Raw genomic sequence first — 21,361 nt, 5'->3', positions numbered from 1 at the left:
AGAAACAGGAAAAGAAGAAACATCAGAAGAATATTAGAATAGTAATTAATGGATGCCTTTGTTTACTTAGGTACATCTCACAACTAGGCACTTCCTAAATAATAATTCCGTTTCCATCAGGTTTCCCACGGCCTGATCAGAAAAGCCACAAATACTATACATGTTAAAAGTTACCTGATCACTTACTTCTTGTCACACTATTGCTGTTAAAATCGCTACAAGAATGTAAGCTTTAGCTACCTTGGCCCAGGCTAAGAGAGATAATTCCTCTTACAGTCCTTAATGTATTTAGTCTGTAAAGTTGTGCAGCAAGGATTAGTAGATGATGCACAAGGTATTACCCAGGAGTGGAAAAGGAAAGGGAAATACAGCCCCTTTGCTCTCTCCATTAGATACTCTCTTGTTTCCCAAGACTGAATTTTACCCTTTGTCCCCTCACTCTGTGGGGTTCCAAACAGCTTCTGTGTTAACTACCAAGGCACACCACATAACTTAGCTTTTTAGGCAGATATTAGGATTGTAGCAACAAGGTGACTTTTGGCAGTTACGGCAGAAACACTGAGATTTAGAATAAATTCACTGTTGAGTTCTTACGAGGGAGTTCAGGAAATAGAAAAAGAAGTAACTGCTTGTTTAATGTAAGTACTCAGAATAAAAAAATACAGATCACACAACAGTAATGGCTTTAGCCTCATAAAGACAGCAAGTGCTGAGATTGCAAAGATACTTTAATTACTTTAGCGTTATTTTGCAGGGAAAAAAAAAAAAAAAAAAAAAAAAATCTAATGATGAAACCAGTAAGCCCTCCGGAATTGAAGAGCTGATTACCTGAACCAAGATCAGTTGATTCAATGCTTGTTAACTTCAATGACTATATTCTGATGAGATCCAAAAGTACACATCCCCATCAGCCAGGATGCCAGGATGTAGACAAAAAAATATTTATTTTTTCCAGGTTTACTAGTGGTGCTTAGCACTGGTAAATGGTCATCTATTTTAGTCTGTCTCATCTGACAGTCTTAACCAATTTATCCTAAACCCCTATTTTAAGGCAGATGTTGAATTAATTGATTAATACCTCTTGCAAATATGATATGGCACAGCGAGATCTGAATTTATTCCTATAGATATTATATATTAAGGAAAAAGAAACATTACAACAAACTGCATAGTAGGACTACATTAATAGCTACCTCAAGTACTTCCTCCTGCCATTTTCTAAGGTCCTCGGTTGACACATCCTCCCATGATTTAGGTCCTAGAAATAACAAGAGACATCAGTATAAACACAGCTTTTCTTATAGCACTATATATACCCAGTATCATTCTAACAAACATAAACATTTAGGAAGAACATATTACATAGTAACAACACATTATCAAAACTGAACAGCCTCCAATACAATTGTAGAAGCAAAAACTCTCAGGTAAACAAGCCAAGAGAACATTGTAATTCTAAGTTAATTGAGAAGTCAGGCAAAACAAAACAAAACAACAACAAAATCACATGCTAAGTCTAACAACACTAAGCTAAAATCCAAGGAGCATTACAGCCGCACATGCCATGAAGAGGAGAAATAAAGCAAATTATTTTACGCTTAAAATTTTATTGAATGCATGCTGACTACATGGTATCTGATGTTATTTAAAGCCATAGTTAAGGCTTGACAGGATTGAGATCCATATTAATTCCATACTGAATAGAGGTTAGTAAACCAAAAGTATAACCAACCTTTACAAATCAACGGTTGTGAATTACAGTGCTGTATGCCACCCTCTCCTTCTCTTGATGGACAACGTATACAAAATGCTATGAAATGCAAGTTTCCCAGTCTGTAAAAGCCTTTAAAAGGTAAATCATATTTGGTGCAATGATTAGATAAGGCTTGGTACTGTGGTAGCACATCACGTGTAGGTGTGCTAAGTTCTACTTTACAAGAACTGATAAAGTAACTTACGAAACGTAATCATCACTTCAGTGATAATAAAAACTGGTAGAACATTTCATTTCCCTGTAAAGCCACCAATACAGTGCACACACAGGATGAGATTAATTACTTTTGACCTTCCCTAGCTTAGGAGACACTCAGTTTACAACCATCTTCTAATTTCTTAATATGTAATTTTAAACTAGAAATAGAAGTAGCCTCAGGCATTTTGTATTTGAGGTAATCACTAACCTGGGAAAATAAGGGTGTGTTCCTGTTATTTCAGTTTCATTGGGAGAAGATCAGTCTTTCAGCCAGTCTACCCAGTTGTTACTTTTGGCTGTTTGGAATTCCTGCAACACTTCACTAGACTGACAGGAGCCCTCAATTGCAAATAATTTCTTACACCACCCCTGCGAGAAAATGAGAGTGGCATTCAGCAGTTGCACATGAAAACTATCCTATAGCAGTAGTAACTGGTATATTTGATAGGGTATTGCCGAGAGAAAAATTCCATCAGAGTTCCAAACCCGAGCGGACGGAGGAAGGAATGCGGTCGACCCAATATGAGTGATAAGCATACCTCGCTTTATTGAGACACTAAGCTGGTTTATATAAGACTTACAGTAATTATGCCTACTTGTCATCTATTAATTGGATAGCATACAATAATTATGCCTACTCGTCTTCTATTAATTGGATAGTATACAATAATTATGCCTACTCGTCTTCTATTAATTGGATAGTATACATAATGAGCTCAACCTTCTTGTGGTTTCTCTGGAATGCAACCTTCTCACCCTGCTAGAGATAATTCCCCAGCTTGTTTATCTTAGACGCTCAGCTAACCAGAGAGCGACCACTCAGTACTTTTCCACTTATACTGCACCAGACTCATGCTAACTGAGGCCTACTCATGCTAACTTAGAACAAAATTCTCCTGATACAACGGATCAATAGAGCCATGCCCCTTCTCTATTAGCCATGTCCCAACAGGGTATAACCAAAAATTTCAAACTCCATGACCTTAGGAATCACAAAGTCAATGAACGTTAGCTAATGCTTTTTCCCAGAGTATGCATTTATGCAGACTGCAAAGCAAGATAGTGCATCAAACTGTAAACAAGCAAAAGAAATGAAACAAGGAAAAACTATAATGTTAAAATGTTGATGTTAAGGAAACAGCAGCTGTCATTTGTCTTGTGTGACCTGAGAATGGCCTGTCTTTTCTGAGTGCTCCTCTGTATTTCTTTTTGGAAACTACCAATCACCCCATTGATTGGCAAAGCTCACCCAGCTGCACAGAGTGAGTTTGAGACCTGTGGTTCTTCTCAAGGTGAATATGGTGACAAAATCATTAGCCATTCTCAGTACACATCTACCTTAAATAAAACCTACCCCCCCGTGATGATGATATAGGCAGCCCAGCTTCTCCAGACACTCACAGCTGGCATCTGCATCAATCTTGTTGACAAAGACACTTCTTGAGAGCAAGTGCTAGACTGTTTTTTTCTCTCCTAGGCGGGGCTTTGAAGCAAAAGCATTCCTGTGGGCTCTGGCAGCCCTCAGGATCAGCGGCTCAGCTCTGCCCCTTCACCGCTCGTATTTGCTAAGGGTTATAATGTAACATGAGCTAACATTAGGTTTCTTTTTCCTTTTCTGCTGCCTATTAAACTAGCAAGAAGCATTCTGATAATCAGGTCAACTTACAATATACCTTCATGACTTCAAAGCACCTCCCCAACAACAAGTTGCAGCTTCACGTTGGTTCAGAACAAGACTTTGGGGAGTCACACTTGAGAGGTTTTTTTTCATGTGCCACTTGTTTTCGCTGACACACTTGATGAACAGCTGATGAATTCAGAAGAATGACACCAATAGAAAATGGTGACCATAATGCATTTATCTCAAACAGCTGTGTATCAAATGATGCTTAAGTAGTTAAAGGAAATTCATGTCAATCACCTTATAAAAAACTAGATAGAATCTTATCTTATGACTAGTCCCAAACACATGTGGAGTCACTGTAGGTAAATATTTTTTGATATGATGTGCCAGAGTGTTTACATTAAGCAGTAAAGATATTTGCTTCTTAATTACACAGGTTTCTGCTCAATGATTTTAGATCAAAGTGTGGAAAATTACCATGTCAGCTACTTTAAAATTTAGCTTAACAAAAAATGACTAAGAAATTCCTTACATACATATTTTTTTTTAATAGAACACAACACTCCTCCTGAATAGGTAATTCACTTCATATAATTACACAGACAAATTAGACAAGTTTAAATTGAAGTATTCTCTTTAAAATGCCTTTATAAAAAAGAGTCTGTGTAGATAGATAGTTTTCATTTTTTCAATGCCCATGACTTCTTTAGTTTAAAAACCCAGTTTAAACTAGCAATATGCGTTGGATCTTGACTACGTACTCAGAATCACAAATCAAATTTAGAGGTTTCTCCTTAAAAAGCTCTAAGTAATTTAAAGCTGTGCCAAGTTCTGCTAATTGGGTTGAACCTTCAATGATTTTTACAGAATGATGCCAATCGTTATCTTCACACCAGACCACTACAGCTTTATGAGACTTCCCAGAACCATCGACAAAAATTGTGCAAGTATGTAGGATCAGACCAAATACAAGTATGGCCTATGACCTGATGTGAAAGACTTGCAGGTTCTGCAGCAATTTACATTTATGCATGCCAAAATCTGTGCTGTTAAAAAAAACCCCAGGTAGTGCAATTTACAAAGACATAGATTACAAATTAAAAAAAAAATAAATCAGAATTAAATTTCACAAATGGTACATATATGACAAAAGGATCATGGCCTATTAAGACTTAAATTCATTCCCTGCATTTTCTTGATCAGAGTGACAATTGATACATAACAGTCGGTATATCAGTCTGCTAGCAATGTAAGCACACTATCCCACAACAGCCACAGGCTGTTTCATAGACAAATCTGCAAGTCCAATCGAATGCAGTCAGCCTGTAAGGTTGTCATAAATTTATTCCTCAACATTTCTAACTCCATTTTGGCTGTCATATTTATTGGATATTGTTTTCCCTTACCGGATCGAAGTCCTGTTTCAGATCTATCAGTGCAGTATTTGCTTTATCAAAACATTGGCTGGTAATACTAGTGGAAATACAGCATTCGAAATTTCCTTGGAGATTTCTCACTTGCAGCAAGCAGATCTGCGCCATCCAAGCAGCATCTTGTAGGCCATGCAACTAAACAGAATTCTCAGAAAACGTTATTTGAGCTTACAATTTACTTAACAAATCTTAACCTAAGAGAGGTATAGGACTTTCTGGCAACTATAAGAATTCATGTATTAAAACTTTGTTCCAAATTTGGCATTCCATTGGTCTCAAAAAACGGCCTTTCTTTCGTTCTCTCCTATGACCTCAAAAACTAGCATGGTGAATTTACTGAGAAGTCTCTTACAACTAATTACCACAGAATAAGTCTATTAACAAATTTTTGGTTTGGTTTTCCAGTTTCATTAGAACTACGGGTCTGCTAGGAATGCCTTTAAACTTCACCATCAGACTGCTCCATTCAGTATTACATCGCTGCAGTGGGGGGGAGATGATTCACGCCATGTTGGGACCCCGCTGATTGAGGAACGCTCCTCTTTCTCACAGGAGATTCTGTTCTCAGCTTCTCAAAGTGGCCTAGAGATTCCTTTGAGCCAGACTAATTCAGCAACAAATCTTTATCCATCAAAATCCCTCCACAGGGTAGTGGCAGCTATTATTGGAAAGATTCACTGTGGGACTGAGGGTACTTTATATAATTGGTCCAAGTTCTTTGGGATGCAAGACATTATTTGATCTGTTTTTCTTCTTACTGTTTTTGTTTATTTTTTTTTTTTTAATTATCATCCAGTTACTAGTAACAGTTTTCATAGGCTTGGTCTGTGCAGAAAACTAAAGATGGGTGATTCTCGTCTGTAAATATGATCTCATTTGCAGTGCAAAATGTATGCCTCGTGTGTCTTTCCCCTGTTTTTCTCTGTGTTTTTCAAGCCAAATTATCAAACATTTTTCATATTGGAATTTTCATAGGTTAGTCTGTTTCTGTGAAGTTAATAAAGCAAATGTCTAGATTTAAAGGAGAAAAAAAAAATAAATTTTCCACCACCTGGAAGTATCCTGAGAGAGAAGCTGGAAATCAACTCAGGAAATCGATGAAGCTGAAGGTTGCATGCTTTTAGGCATCCAGGTATCTCAACAAAATATAAATCGATACAAAACCAGGCATTTATTTAAGGCATATAGATTTTGTGTTGGGCAAGAGAGAGCCAGTCAAACTCATGATTATCACGTGATGCCGCTTGTGTTTTCACTTGAATGATGTCCAAAATAAATACAAGTAATTCTTTACGTAAGCCATGGCATTAGATGTAGGCTCAATTCAGCCTGATCTGCATGCCTGTGACCGAGCTTTATTATGCCATATGGATGGAAATGAGCTGTCTATAATTCTCCTGCTCCCTCATTAATGTCCCAGATGGAACAAAGGGTCGAGTCCGTGCTTAAATTTCTTGATGAACTACGACACTAATGCATGGTAATTTTCGTGAGGAGCAGCGTGAAAATTTTTGTTATATATTGTCATGGGATACACACAAAAATTCTGAGACAGACCACATTACCCTAATTCAGAAATCCAGAATTAAACTTAGAGATACCTGTAGCTGGTTAACTGGCCTTTGAGGCTGGGACTTCATCTGCCCGTAACAACATGCCTCTACAGTTTATCAAAGTAGAAAAATGTTTTAGTTATTAAGGCACACTACTGAGTCTTAAAAGATCAAATTAACAGCTCCTCCCTGTTACAGAACCAACTTTGCCCAGTTTACTTTGGTAGAAGTTTGTTTTGGTTTGAATTCACACACAGATCTCTTTCTCTATTAACAGAAGGGCGAATAGCTAAGAAATTCAGACATGCATACTGTGAAAATGAAAAGCATTTTCTGTTCATATGGATGGAAAGTTTCTCATTATTCACTAAGTGGGCGTCATTTTACACTGCTAGGGGTACATCTTGCAATTAGAGCGTAACCACATATTAATGTATTTTTCAGCACGGGCAAACTTATACTGGGCCACAAAAGAGGCTGTGAGTTGCAGCAGCTTGTGATTAAATTGTATTCCTGACTCTGCTTCCAGTTTTCTGAAAAATCTGGTGTAAGTCATTTTTTTCATCATGTATCTCATTTTAGCCATCAGTAAAACAGATTATATCCTCACAATTTTCAGACTTGTTCCAGCATATTTGTCAACATTGCTGATGATCTGTGGACAGCCACAACAGAGAACTGGCCTGTGTCTGTTTCTACCAGCTTGTGTGGGAGCATTGACTTTGGGCAGGGAGTAATATGTGTCTTAGATTGCTGTAACTGCATGGATCAAGCTGTTATTTCAACTGGTGCAGCTTTACATGAAGAACAGCTCTTGGTTTTGAGATATTTGGCTGAACAGGATCATTTGGACTGCAAAAAATCCAATTCAGTATGAGACCTGGTCTTAAAAAGAGTAGTGCAGTATGATGGTTTGCAGTTCTATCCCAAGCTGATATTAATTCTGTGTTGAGAAACACAGAAAGTGTTGGTCAGTCAGTTTTTAACTACACATTTATCACAGCCTCTGAACAGACACGTGTTCTCAAAGTGAAGCTTACCTAAAATATCTTGATTGAGATTGCCATAAACTGGGACATCTTCTGTGTAGTAGCCATCATAGCTAGAAGGGCAACGGAAAAATACTTTTAATTCACAGAATATGCTTGATTTAGGACTTCACTATTAGACTTTAAACATTTTACACGCATGTGGCAGTAGCAAGCAGATTGTATGTGTTCCGAAAAACAAGACCAAAAATATCGGGGTGGGGGAAACAAGTGTGGGGACACAGCACAGAAATGGCTATGTGCATGTTCTGAAGAGAGATTTGTTATCTAGCCAAGAATAGAACTCTTCTTTCCTGGAACTTAGTTAAATATAAAGCTAATCTCAAGACCACTAAGCTACCGTTTGATGTAGTTCTAGAGGTATTATTGATCACTGAAACGAACCCACTTCATGTCCTCTGAGCCCGCTTTGCAATACAAACTAAAGCACTAAATGGGTCTCTTGGGGCAGTGTTCTTAAAAACTCCAGTCTTGATTCAACTAAAATGTTTACGTTGCTAGTTCTGCTGCTTATATCTCTGAAAGAGGGATATATATCCTGTGACCACGCAGAAAAAGAAACTGAGGCAGAGATCATTGGCTCCAAAGAGATTTGTTGCTAGAGCTTGATTAATAACTCAGGAATGCTTGACTTTCTATCTTCTGCTCCAGAACTCCTGAATTTAGCACAGTAAGCTCCGATTACATGAGCAATGCAACATCAGCCAACCTTACCAAAACCTTGCTCAGCATTAGTTTTGTAAATGACTGTGATTTTTCATCGTAGAAATCTCTGCCTAGCAGCACTAAAAGACAAACCAAAAAGGCACTCCCTCATCCCACAGCTCTCCAGCAGCTCTTTTAATATCCTGTCATATTCTAATTCTCTTGTACTTGGTGAGTTTAGTTTATAAGCATAGGCCTGTTTATGTAGGTTATGTACGTATGTGTGTTTAACGTGATTGAACCCGCTAGTGTTTGCGTGAGCACCCATGTGCATATAGCACAGGTGCAGTTTTCCCTGTGGAAACGCACTTTTTCTCTGAATGGGCGTGGTGAGGATGTGCAACTTAAATCTACAGAATTGCATGCATAAGAGAGGTTGCAATGGCATCATCAAATCTGTTGAAAGTCATAGTTAATTTTAACTGAAACAAGAGTATGACTGTAGTCACCCTCTAACGTGAATTAAACAAGCCAGTTCCTTATTGTGAGTGACACATTGATTTAAGAGCTACATTAGCATCCCGCGATGAAAAGCAATTTGGACTTTTTCAAAACAAACTAATTAAGCATAAAATGTGTATGAAATCTGAAATTCAAACAAGCATTCAGGAATTTTGGGAAGATAAAATCTTCTCAAATGTATTTTGTATCAGTGCAGCTACTTAAAATTCTTTTTAAACTAAAGTACGAATAACAACCAGTTACATGAAAAGTACACCTCAATAAAGAAGTTGCAGATGTTAAAAATGTACATTAAAAATACAAATTTAGCCAAAACTTAATTCCTCATCTTGTACGTGTTCTGTTGGTTTTTCTTCAGAGAATGGACTCAGCTGTGTTTGGCAGTGGACTGGGCAGCTAGCAACCATTGTATAATCATACCTGGCTCCCCTAAACATGTTTAAAAGTTGCATGCTCTCTACTAGAATCATTCTTGCCGAAAGATAATTAATCCATTTGTTGGCTTGAAATCTCCAAGCAGTGATGGCTTTCTCTGCAAACACTTTAACCCCTCAAACTCCATTCCTTACAGAGACATTACTTACCTTGCTTCTTTTTCATATAGTATGAAATGTTCAGTATCAACGAAACAACAAGAGGCAAACTCAGAAAGGCCAAAACTCCCCAGACAGAAAAATGGCAGTCCATTTCTGCAACCGAGAGAAAATAATTCCATAGTTTGTGTTGTCAACAATTTTACTGTATTCTTTGTGGTGGGCTGGTTTTTGCTTTCTGTAATTGAAGCTACTATTTTGTTGTTTACTCAGTGACAGCCATTGCTATACAAGCTAAATAATTAATATCAAACCCAGATGCTAAATAATAAGAGAGCAATGTCAATAAGCTGTTAGCAGAACTACTATTTCATAGGAATTCGGCCAAAGGATGGACTATTGGTTTACCTGTAAGATGCAGTAAAAGTCAGAAATCGATAAAGAAAAAAGTCAATAGCTTTGAAATTATTTTTGTAATTGTCGTTAACTTATGCATTCAACTTATGCATTTAACTTATGCATTAAAAGGTCTAGCTGGAACAGAGCAGTCAAGGGGAGAGACTAGATGGTAATCTCAGAATGAGATTAGAGCAGGTTCTTAACACACTTATTTGGTTTTGCTGTAGCTGGATTCCTTCAGGGGGCTGATGTTTTGTTTGGTCCTTAAAGGAAAGCTGAGGTAAAAGAATGCAGGAATACACGTTTCCCGTGTTGCCAGCCACAGGTGGCGGAGGCAATGGATGTGCTCCTGCCGAGAAGAAAGAGATTTTTTTCCCTGGTTGACTGGCTCCAGCTCATCTTGGGGACAGCTCCTTTACGGGCTTTGTTCCCTAATTATGCTGGGGTTGCAAAAGCTCTCTTAGTTTTGTTTTATTTCAAGCCAGAGATGTGTTTATGATGTTGAAACAAGAGAAGATAATCCTTGGTAGTAAAAAATCACAAATCACATGGAATTCTATGATGCAGGTTTCCTTCATGTCAGAACTCTCTTTTAAAAGGGACAAAACAGAGATGTAACTTTCTGACAGGCTTGTAGCTGTTTTTATCACATTCTACTTCCAGTGGCCATTTATCCTTCCTTCCTTTTATACTAAACAACCAATTTCCAGTCCTTTCTTTTCTCCTAGAGTTCTCCCAAAGGTGTTTGAGGGTTGTCCATCACAGCAATACTACTTTTCATGTTGAGAGGCACTTTTTTACAAGGTACAGACATTCTTGAGGAGGGATGACACCTCCATAAAGCAGCTACATATCATTCTGATTTTTCAGAGAAGGAGTTAAAAGAAAGGGACATCATACCTTGAGAAGATGTTGTCAGGCCACGTCAAGAACCATCAGTGCTTGGAACGTGGTTAGTCTACAATTAGTCACTCGGCATTTGCATCCTATGCAACCTGTCCAAAACTACGAGAAGTCTGTGTCAAAGGCAAGAGCTTTTAAGTCTCACGTTAGTGCCTAAATAATAAGGGTCATCCTTGTCCTCCTTCCTTCTTCTCCTACAAAATCACTTTATTTATTTTATTTTTTTTTTTTTTTCAGGGAACAAAACCAGTATTGTTGCATAAGAGAAGTGAAGCACGTGTAACTGAGATAAAAACTACAACCCTGTGATTCGTTTGAAAGAGAGTCAATACCTAAAATAAAGTTCTGATCTAAGTATGTACCTTTTTCTTGATCCTGAATGCTGTCATTTACTTTTCTGATTCAGGAATCCTTTTTTTTCCCTGGTGTTTCCAGGCAGAAGGACAACTCTTAGTTTTAATTTTTTATTTTAATATTTTCAGCCCTTAATTGAAGTGCAGGAGGAAAACAAATTTTTGATGACAAGTATTATTTTTGTGTTTCCGATTCTGATTTAACTTGGAATTATTATCTGGAAAAAAGTAAAGGTTTGAAAAAAAAGTTGTATCCCTTTTCAGTCTCAGGTTTAACAACTACAGTATTTGAGCAGTCCCACTTGTCTAGGACTTTAAAAATATTCTAGCAAAACAAAAGGCATGAAACTGGGATTTCTAATACAACGTACCAATGTGTTAAACCTCACTATCTATAGTTCTTTCTTAAACATGATTTAGGAAATTGCATAGGTGTGGGGAGATTAAGAAAACAATATTTATATGTATTCCTAGCTGAACACAACTGAGTTTATTTTTAAATTTGTTTTCCACAACTCTGACTTAAACACCTGGTTGTATTTCAGGGGAATGTATACAAACATACGTGTGACTTCAGGTTGTTTTGGTTTTTGTCTTTGCCATAGGAGCTATTTGTTTGTCAGACAACACTAGCTGTATCTGAGAAACAACAGCAGTTTTCATTTACCCTATAAAACCATAGTAAAGGCATGATCAGAGACATACAGGTGCCACTCTGAGTTCTCTATGTTTTCCCAATGTCCGTTTCAAGTTAATCTTACTTTCCAAGTACAAAATACGCGAGATTTTGATTATATATCTTAGCTTTACAGATATACAACTCGCAGCTCTTTCCCACGTGTTCTTGTACTACCCTTACAGCTGTTGCCAGTTTGCTGTTTACATTTATAACTGAATACATTAAATATTTACTACTTTGGCAACAGCAGCAATAGAAGAAAAGCTGAATATCTGTGCGAAGAAAAAAATTCGCCTCCTCAGATAACTACACTGCTGTCCCTGTATGTATAATAGCAGATGCAACCCATGACGGTTAACTGGTTGTTCTGGTTGTTGATGGAGAGTGAGAAATAAACAGAAAGAGAAGCCTATTAGACTAATTATAGTCTGTTCTGAAATAGTCTCTTGTATTCTATACTCTAATTTTAATTATCATTCGAGTAATTTACTGTCAAATGTAGCAAAAGCAGATTATTATTTTTTACGTATTACATATTTCTTCCAAAGAACCTGTAGCACTGCGTTCAGGGGCATTCTCACTCTATTGCAATCAAATTGCATATTTTTTAAAAAAATTGTTATATCTTTGAAAAAAAAAGTCCTAAGCAAAAATTAGGCCCCTGGAAATAGTACATTATGATTCTAATGGGATAAGCTCAAATTTCATCAGGGTTTTCTGTCATAGTCTATCTCCGATGGGGAAAAGCCAGAGCCATGGTAGTTTGTTCATAAGAAACTATATTGAAGCTGTTCTTAGACTAATGCGCTCCTCTGTGAAAGAGTTCATCATATAGCCAAAGGTTTCATGAGAAGGACGATTCTCATTTTATTGTTCCAAGCTGGGAAGTGTAAGTGGCAGAAGTACTATATTTAATCATTATAAAGGTGAGAGTGTTTGACTATCTAATACCTGAATCTCTCTAGTATTAATTATATATTCCCGTTCTGCTGTTCTTTCACTTCTATTTGGAAACAGGCTCAGACTTGGAGTTGCACCCAAGTAAACACCTACCTTCGGTAATTTGCTCCATCTGGATGATGTTTTTACTTTTCTGAGCTTAGGGATGGAGTTACTCGTCTCCTCTTAGTATATTTTACAGTGCTGTAAACTATATTCAACAACAAAATACAGGCAAGTAAAAGACTTTCTAAAGACATAGTTACTTGTGCCTTTTCTCCTTTTTAAATCTATTATTGACGACTTTCTCTACCAACAGTGAAAAAACACGGGAACAAATAAACTTTTGGTCACTTGTCAGGTTTTCTCTTTGCAGGGCTCGTTATACTGTAATTGGAGGGGGATGGAGAGGAGGAAGCAAACAAAAAAGAATAACCAAACAAACAGAAGCCCCCCAGACATTCTAAACTTTCCTGGATTAATTTCTGCAATTCAATACTACTGCAACTCAAAGGAGAAGGTATAATCTTGTACTTACCTTTGGGGGCAGGGGACAGATTTAACAATTTGGGGCTAGAAATAGGTGTTTGTCCTCCTAACAGCATAAGTATAGGTAGCAGAAGTACTATGTTTGGTTCCTTCTTGTTCTAATGTATTTTGTTTAGAGAATCTCTCACAAAGGCTAACAGGAAGATACCATACTTCGACCAGTTTCTCCTACTGAAAAGGAACGTGAGGTGCGCAATATAGATACATGTCTAGCTGGACATGCCATCTATGGTATCGACTCATCATTCATACAAGCAGATTAATTACTTTGGTCGCTGCCGGATTTAAAATGATCATCTGGAGCACAAAATTATTTGCTTCCTGTCCTTTCTGCAAATTTGTCAAGATGAGATAAAATTAGTGTTTTCCCCCCTCTCCAACTGAATGGTGAGATAAATAATATTACATACTAATGACCCTTAGATAAAGAAACCCATTAAAAGACTGATGAATGTTAAATTAGCATTAAACATGCTTCCACCTGTGTGAGTTTTTAAGGCAAGATTAATTCTACGGAAAGGATTCCTTAAACTGCAATTAATTAGTGCACAACTAATTGCTTTGTAAGTTATCAGCTTCATACTTCAGAAGGGAAGCGGCCCATTGTAAAATAAGCCTTCAGCACAGTAAATATATTAAGCACAAAACTAACACCAATCCTTAGTCTTCATTAATAAACCTTAATTAAGGAAGGTTTAAGCTGTCAGTGATGACTCATCATCATCATGATTATTATTAATAATTTGAATTCAGAACCCTGACCAACTTGCTTGGAATACTAGTGCTCTACCAGTGTGTTTTTACTGCTGATTTGTTTACAAGTTTATAATACTGAAAAGATAACACTTGCCGGTTTTTGTTGTTTCTAGGAATACTCCCCACCCTTTATCCAACAGACAATCAAGTTATGTTGGCAAACCTTGGATGCTCTTTTGTGTTGGACCTGGCAGCATGAATCTATCTCTACAGCTGCCACCAGTCTTTAAGGTCTCCAGCCTTTTTTTTTCCACCAGCTTTCTTAAAAACAGGAAGCGTGGTTCAGGCTTATGAAACCTCACTAGCAAACTGACAGTCTCCTTCAGTGTTTGCCTCATTCAAATGTGTAATTTCCTTCAAAGGAATTTGAAATTCATTTGCATATGTAATTATGTATGTCTTTATTAGTGTATTTATTATCCACCTGCCTTGCCACAGAAGAGCATGTACAGGAATATTAGTTCCATTTTATGTGATACAAACCTGCTTTTGTGATATTCACATGAGACCCACGCTCTAAGTCTTCCTGTTTGTGATGTTGTGTTGAATTCAACAAAAGTATTTAGATACCTCTTAAACTAAATTACAGATCTATATTACCTAGGTGTGCTATTTGACTCTTTATCTCTTGAGATTTCTAAAGCAAGTCTGAAAGTTCATCTCCGAGAGAGACTATGGTTTAGCTGAAATAGGATTCAGAGGCACGATGCAAAAATGATGGCATTGCCAGCTCTGGAAGGTCAGGTTAGGATATCATGATATGTTTCCTCTATTCTTTAAAGTCTATAAATCTGGACCCACAATCCAGAACATTTGTGGAAAGACAGGGTACATCAGCATGTGGCTTACGATGTGTATTTATCTTTAAAATTTAATGAAACATGCCCGTGTTTGGGTAGAGAAGCCATTGGAGTAGCTTCTTCCAGAGGAAGATTGCACTCTGAGCACTGTCAAAGAAGTTTTCTGTTAACTTCTGAGGGCTTGGTTTTTTTATGGTTTTTGTTTATTTGTTTGTTTTTGCAGAGCAGAAGATTTTATTTCCAATCGTGCATAATGTAGAAGGCGGAACGGTTTCTTAACAGAAAAAGTGAATCACATGACTACATTTATCTTTTTTGAATACCTACATTGAAATAGCCCTCAGTGTAGTCTAAGGAGCAATGTAAAACATTGTTCTTCAAGAAAAGTTCTTATGTGAGAAAATATCCTTTGCAGTATATGCTTATTTGAGATGTTATTACTTTGGAAAATTATTTTTACATTAACTGCCTTAGATCAATGCTTAAGAAAAAATTTACTGGATTAGCATCCTATTTGAACACGAAGGAGCAGGTTAGTCTTGATTAATATAATATAACCTTCCATCTGAGTCCAAAGGTGATATAGACTCTTAACTATTTAGAGCTTTATCATAATGAAGAGAGTTGATGAGGAGAAATTAATAGAAAAACGCTGAAAATTGTGGGAATTCTTCCGCTTTATACCGTTCTTGAGGTTGTAATTAACATGATGAAAAATCGCATGAAAATGACACTATTTTAAAGTGGACATGGCTTTGGCATCTGCCAGCAACTGAATTTAGAGACCACACTCATCAATATGAGTAGAATCAAAATTTCTCATCGATAAACCAAAAGGCATGGGTCCATCACATTTCACTGAAAACCAGGATATATAATAGAACTAGAACTCCTTTTGGTAAGTGATGCATTCTATCATCTGTAGTCTGAGCTGTGGCTTAAAGCAGGGAAGACATAGAGTTTTATGAAGTGGAGACTGCAATTCATGTGTTTGAAAGTAAAGGTTTTGTCACAAGCCCAGGGAAGGAGAAGGACTCAAGCAGTTATAAGGACTGGATTGAGTCATTCCATTTGTACGATCAAGTGAACAGAAGAGTCCCGGGGCCATCTGATAGGAGTCTGCATCTCAAGAGGAGGCCTCTTGTTAAGCAAAGAAGGATCTTGTACTGAAAGAGAAGCTGGGGAGAGTGGGAGATACGCATTGTAATACTGGAGACAGTTGCTTAGTTTCTCAGCTAAGAGCATGAGGAGTAAATCCGAGATCTGCAGAGGATTCAGAATGAAATGCTTATTAGCCTGAACAAGAAGCTTACAAGGAATAAACTCCTTTGGAGATAATTAGGGGCATAATGGAAAGGTGAACACTGAGAATGCAGCAAAGGATCTCTGGGTTTGCGGTCCTGGTGGTGTGTTAATAAATCTGCTCTCCAAGAGCAAATCACTGTTGTACAGTGTCAGCTTTGACTGGCTACAGAAGCAAAGTCTATTCGATTGGACACGAGCTTGGTATGCTATTTTGAGCAGCCTGCAACAGAATGGAAGCCCTCTTCAATAGCAAGAAATTATTTGCTGCAGGCTGTAAAATCCATTGTGAATAGAAAGGACTTCTTACTTCTCTTTCTTGTCCTTTATATCAGTGTTACATTAAAAAACTTAGTGAGCCAGAGCATTCTTAAAGTACTGTTATTCGGGATGATAAAGACAATACCGCGATGGAGAGACGGGGACGCAACTTGATGCAAGCAAAGTGTCCGCTTTATTGTTCTTTACACAGTCCTTTTATACTGTTACATACATTACAACTACTATCGTGGATTATACTGATTGGTATACCAACTAATTAGTTCATACATATTACAAAAGCTGAGCTCATGATAGGTTAGTAAGAAAGCATGCATATCTTATCTTAGTTCCTTGTGGCTACGTGCCCTACGTGCTGGGAAGGCTCTGCATTCCTCACTGTAACAAGATCCTTTTGCTCGACCACCAGTTCCTGTTCTTTGTTCTTACATCCACATGTTGTAACTTTCCACAGCCCCCAGTAATGCTGACACAGCAAGCCCAGTAACTAGAACTAGCATATTGACTACAGATATATATTTTTGCTAATATCCTATAAGCCTAAATAACCCACATCTCCCCCTTTTTGTTTTCAAATATTTGCTTCTTCCCACGGTCGGCGTCCAACTAGTTCGAGGACGTCTTGCTTCACCAACATTTCTGTACTGGGAGTTTTCGGGAGGTCTTGTGCTTCTACAAGAAAAATCTTATTTACTGAAGCAGTTATCGACCTTTGTAAGCACTGCAAGATACATGGAATCGTTAGTAATAATACACAAATTCTACAAATCCACGGATTACATTTTTCACATTGGAGACATTTAAGCTCCCATTTGTTAACCTCTGGAACAGAGTTCATTCAATTATTGATCGGTAGGGTCTTCTATATCAGTCGCAGGATCAGGCCCAGGAATGTCTTCAGGAGGCTGCTGCAATGTTTCTCGAAAAGGTCTCACATTCTTGGCTGGGATCCAACGGGGGCCTCTTTCTGTGGAGACACAAGCATAGCCTCTTCCCCACGTGACAAGGGGATAGGTTCCCATTACTTTACCTGTTTCGGGGTCCCGGATCAATACTGGCGGCTTAATCTTGGGTTCAAAAAGGGTGTTTGTGCTAAAATGACGAACTACTGGAGGATTGCTGTCTAACAGGGAACAATTCAAAAAATTAAAAACATACAAGGCTTTCTGTATTCGCTCCTCTGGTGTAGCAGCCCCTATTCCCCCTTTTTGTTTTAATAACAGGCGTTTTAAGGTTTGGTGAGATCGTTCTATCAAAGCTTGTCCCGTAGGAGAATGAGGGATACCTGTGACGTGTGATATACCCCAAGAGGCAAAAAAGGTCGTTAAGGTTTTAGATACATACGCAGGGCCATTGTCAGTTTTAATTTGAGAGGGTACCCCTAAAGTAGCAAAGGCGCGCATCAGATGTTTTTGCACATCGCGTGCTTTTTCTCCTACATGACAGGAGGCAAATAACATTCCGGAAAATGTATCAATAGAGCAATGAACAAACTTTAAACGACCAAATTCAGCAAAATGAGTGACATCTGTTTGCCAGAGTTGAAGGCTTTGTAGCCCTCTGGGGTTAACTCCTTCTGCTATAGAAGGGAAAGAGTGCCTTTGACAATCAGGACACACCGCAATGATATTATGGGCTTGTTGTATAGTGAGGTCAAATTGACGCTTAAGGCCTGCAGCATTTTGATGAAAAAAGGAGTGGCTGAGTCGAGCTTGCGCTAATCGATCTGGTAACACCTGCACCGGTAGCGTAAGCAAATCCGCTTGTCGGTTCCCTTCTGCAATAAAACCAGGTAGAGAAGTGTGAGATCGAACATGCATAATAAAATAAGGGTGAAGACGGGAATCTAACAGGAAAATGAGTTCTTGTAACAAATTGAACAGTGCCGCATGAGAAATATCCCGTAGCACAGAAGCTTCTGCTCGGCTAACAATTCCTGCAACATAAGCAGAATCAGTGATTATATTGAGAGGAATAGACCATTTTCGAAACACTCGAACAACTGCAGACAATTCTACTATTTGAGGAGAACCCTGTACAGTCTCAACATCTGAGCTCCACCGTTCCCGATGGTCATCCCACCAAAGGATAACAGATTTGTGAGATTTGCCAGACCCATCCGTGAATACAGTGAGGGCTTGTAAAGGCTGGTCACTCCGCTTTGGAATAGGTAGAAGGTGAAAATCAATGCTTAACAGCTTGTGAGAAGGTGGATGAGAAGTGAGTTGGCCTGCATAGCCAGTCAGGGCTATACCTAGTGCATCTGATTGTTGTTGTAGCCATTGCAGGTAAACACTTGTTACTGGCATACATATGAGGGCGAAGTCCGTGCCTGCCAGGGTAAGTAATCGCTGTCTGGCCCTGATGATTAAAGATGCAAACATTTCATGTTGGGTAGAAATCGTCTTTGTGGCTTGGTTAGGCAGAAAAATCCATTCAATGATCAGTAAAGGGTCCATTTTCTGGCAATCCCATTGGAAAATGAGTGCATGAGGTTGTCTAGCAGGATTAAGGATGATTAATTGAAAAGGCAATTCTGGTTCCCATCGATGCGCTTGTCTGGAGGCAATTGCTGCTGCAGCTTTATGCAAGGAAGCTATGGCTTCAGGACTAAGAGTTCGCGGAGCGTTTAAGTCCGAGCTTCCTTTAAGCATTTCGAATAGGGGACGAAGATCCGCATTAGTGATTCCTAACAATGGTCTGACCCAATTGATTGTACCCAGCAGTTTTTGTACGTCATGTAAGTTCTTTACATTTGCCTGTATCTGTAAGGGTTGCGGGGTAACAGTCTGAGCCCTTATACGCCATCCTAAGTATTTCCAAGGTGGCATTCTTTGAATTTTTTCCGGTGCAATACAGAGGTCTGCTGATTTTACAGCAGCCACGACAAGGGCTACAGCTTCCTTCATGACTTCATGGTGCTGTGCTGCCACTAGAATGTCATCCATATAATGATATAACAATGCAGCAGGTACTGCAGTTCTAACAGGACTAAGTATGTTTGCTACATACCATTGGCATATTGTAGGGCTATTTTTCATTCCCTGCGGTAGCACAACCCACTGATATCTTTGCAAAGGAGCTTGCATGTTGATGCTTGGTACAGAAAAGGCAAATTTAGGGGCATCATCTGGATGCAATGGAATGTTGAAAAAACAATCTTTGAGGTCTATGATAGTTAAATGCCAATCTCGAGGGATCATGGTAGGTGATGGAAGCCCAGGCTGCAGGGCCCCCATGTCTTCCATAGCGTCATTAATTTTTCTGAGGTCATGGAGCAAGCGCCACTTGCCAGTCAGTTTTTTAATAACAAAAATAGGCGAGTTCCAAGGACTCGTTGAGGGTACAATATGTCCCATAGATAGTTGTTCGTTAACTATTTCTTGGAGGGCGTGAAGTTTTTCCAGTGGCAGGGGCCATTGATCAATCCAAATAGGAGTATCTGTCTTCCAGGTTAACTTTGGGGTTTCACGCCCCTCAATGGCCCCGCCTAAAAATGTGTCTGGATAGACACCCCCCACTGAGACAACACATCACGCCCCCACAAGACCATAGGTACTGGTAAGATAAACGGTTTGACTGAGGCAACTTGTCCTTCTGAATTTTGAACTTGTATCATTTCTGCGCTTTGGCGGCTAGCTCCACACCCCCCAATTCCTGCTAACGTCTGAGAGATATCAGCTAAAGGCCACCTAGAAGGCCACTTCGCTTGAGAAATAACGGTAACGTCTGCACCTGTATCAATGATAAACAGGGACTTGAAGAAGCACTGCCAGGAGATGGAGGAGGCATGCCAGAGGAAGTGGAATTTCGATTTCCAGAATCACAAGCCGCTGGAAGGCAGGTACGAGTGGCAAGCCGTGGAGAAGGGGAGCTCGCCTGACTTCTACTTCAGACCCCCCAGGCTACTGAAAGCTGTCTGCAAGTCCGCCAGCCGCCAGAGCTTGGACGTAAACGGGAATTGCCAAAACGTGGTTTTTGTTGGCTCTCAGGGAATCTCAGAGGACACTCACTGTGTAGATCAAAAGACTGATGTTTCTGAAAATCAGACGGACTTTGCAGAGCAGTGCACTGGGCAGAGGAAAAGACCTGCCACCGATGATTCCTCTCCTCAAAATAAAAGAGCCAACACAACAGAAGAAGAGGTTTCAGAAGACTCCCCCAGTGCCAGTCAGTGGAGGCGGCGGGGGGGGAAAGGACCTGCAACTTTGGTAGGCAGTAAGTGAACAGAGGAATCAAGTAGCGTTACTGTGTGGGCGGTTGCCAGGTCCAGGCCGGCGCTCCCTGCTGTTGCGGGAGAGAGACTGGAAACCCTCCGGTGCCCCGCTCCTCCCCCCGCGCTTGCAGGGGCGTTGAGGCTGGCCGCGGAACTTGTGTCTGCACGCACCGCGGGTTCGCGTTAAAAGTTTTTTGCAATCAGCGTTGGCATTTTCCACTGCTAATTTAAGTAATAGGATATCTCGAGCCTCGGTATTATCTATCTGCCGATCTAAGGCTTGTTTCAATCTGTCTATGAACTGCATGTACGGCTCTCGGGGCTCTTGGGTGATATTAGTCAGCTAGGGCAGCATTCGCGTGTCCTGCATACCCCAACAAAACTGTCTGCAATCCCGTTCTCCATTGAGACTCCCACATTGTATATTGCGTTGGGGTTAATAACAATCGCGCGAGAGATTTTAAATCATGTGGGGTCATGACATATGTATCGAATACAGAAGATAAAAGGCTTGCAAAATAAGGAGAAGACAACCCGTGCTCAGTAACCGTACGACGCAACTCCTTAATCACTGAAAAGGACAATGCTTCCCATCGAGCCGCCCCCCCCCTTCCTTGATATATAACAGGCGCTACTATAGTTCTTGCTATCTCTAGCTCCCCCTCCTTTAATGCTTGGCGTTTGATCTCTCCCCAGGCATTATGAGGATCAGGAGGGAAAAGATCGGGTTCTTTTTCGGGATCAACAGGACCGGGATCAAAGGGATCATCCTCCGGGGGATACCCCGCTGCACAGGCCAATGGGGGTGGTGACGGTAATGATGGTGCAGAGGGCTTTGTCTCCCCTTCTGAACCT

General features: G+C 39.4%; 1 protein-coding gene and 1 long non-coding RNA gene across 2 annotated transcripts in view; one reads left to right on the top strand and one right to left on the bottom strand.

The window, feature by feature from the left end:
• Positions 1 to 10,751, bottom strand: part of LOC135577490 (uncharacterized) — a 78,860-nt gene extending 68,109 nt beyond the window's left edge. Inside the window, exon 1 of the long non-coding RNA XR_010469293.1 lies at positions 10,631 to 10,751. This is a non-coding gene — a long non-coding RNA (uncharacterized LOC135577490). The remainder of the gene's footprint in view (positions 1 to 10,630) is intronic.
• Positions 10,752 to 20,033: 9,282 nt separating this feature from the next.
• On the top strand, positions 20,034 to 20,516 carry LOC135577483 (cyclin-dependent kinase inhibitor 1B-like). Its single transcript, XM_065047624.1, has one exon. It carries the CDS (start codon positions 20,034 to 20,036, stop codon positions 20,514 to 20,516), a length of 483 nt encoding a protein of 160 aa, XP_064903696.1.
• Positions 20,517 to 21,361: the final 845 nt, after the last annotated feature.

This window comes from Columba livia (genome assembly GCF_036013475.1).
Source record: "Columba livia isolate bColLiv1 breed racing homer chromosome W unlocalized genomic scaffold, bColLiv1.pat.W.v2 SUPER_W_unloc_4, whole genome shotgun sequence".
Classification (NCBI taxonomy): Eukaryota; Metazoa; Chordata; class Aves; order Columbiformes; family Columbidae; genus Columba; species Columba livia.
Note: the sequence above shows the minus strand (reverse complement) of the source record. Positions and strands in the feature narration are given on the sequence as shown.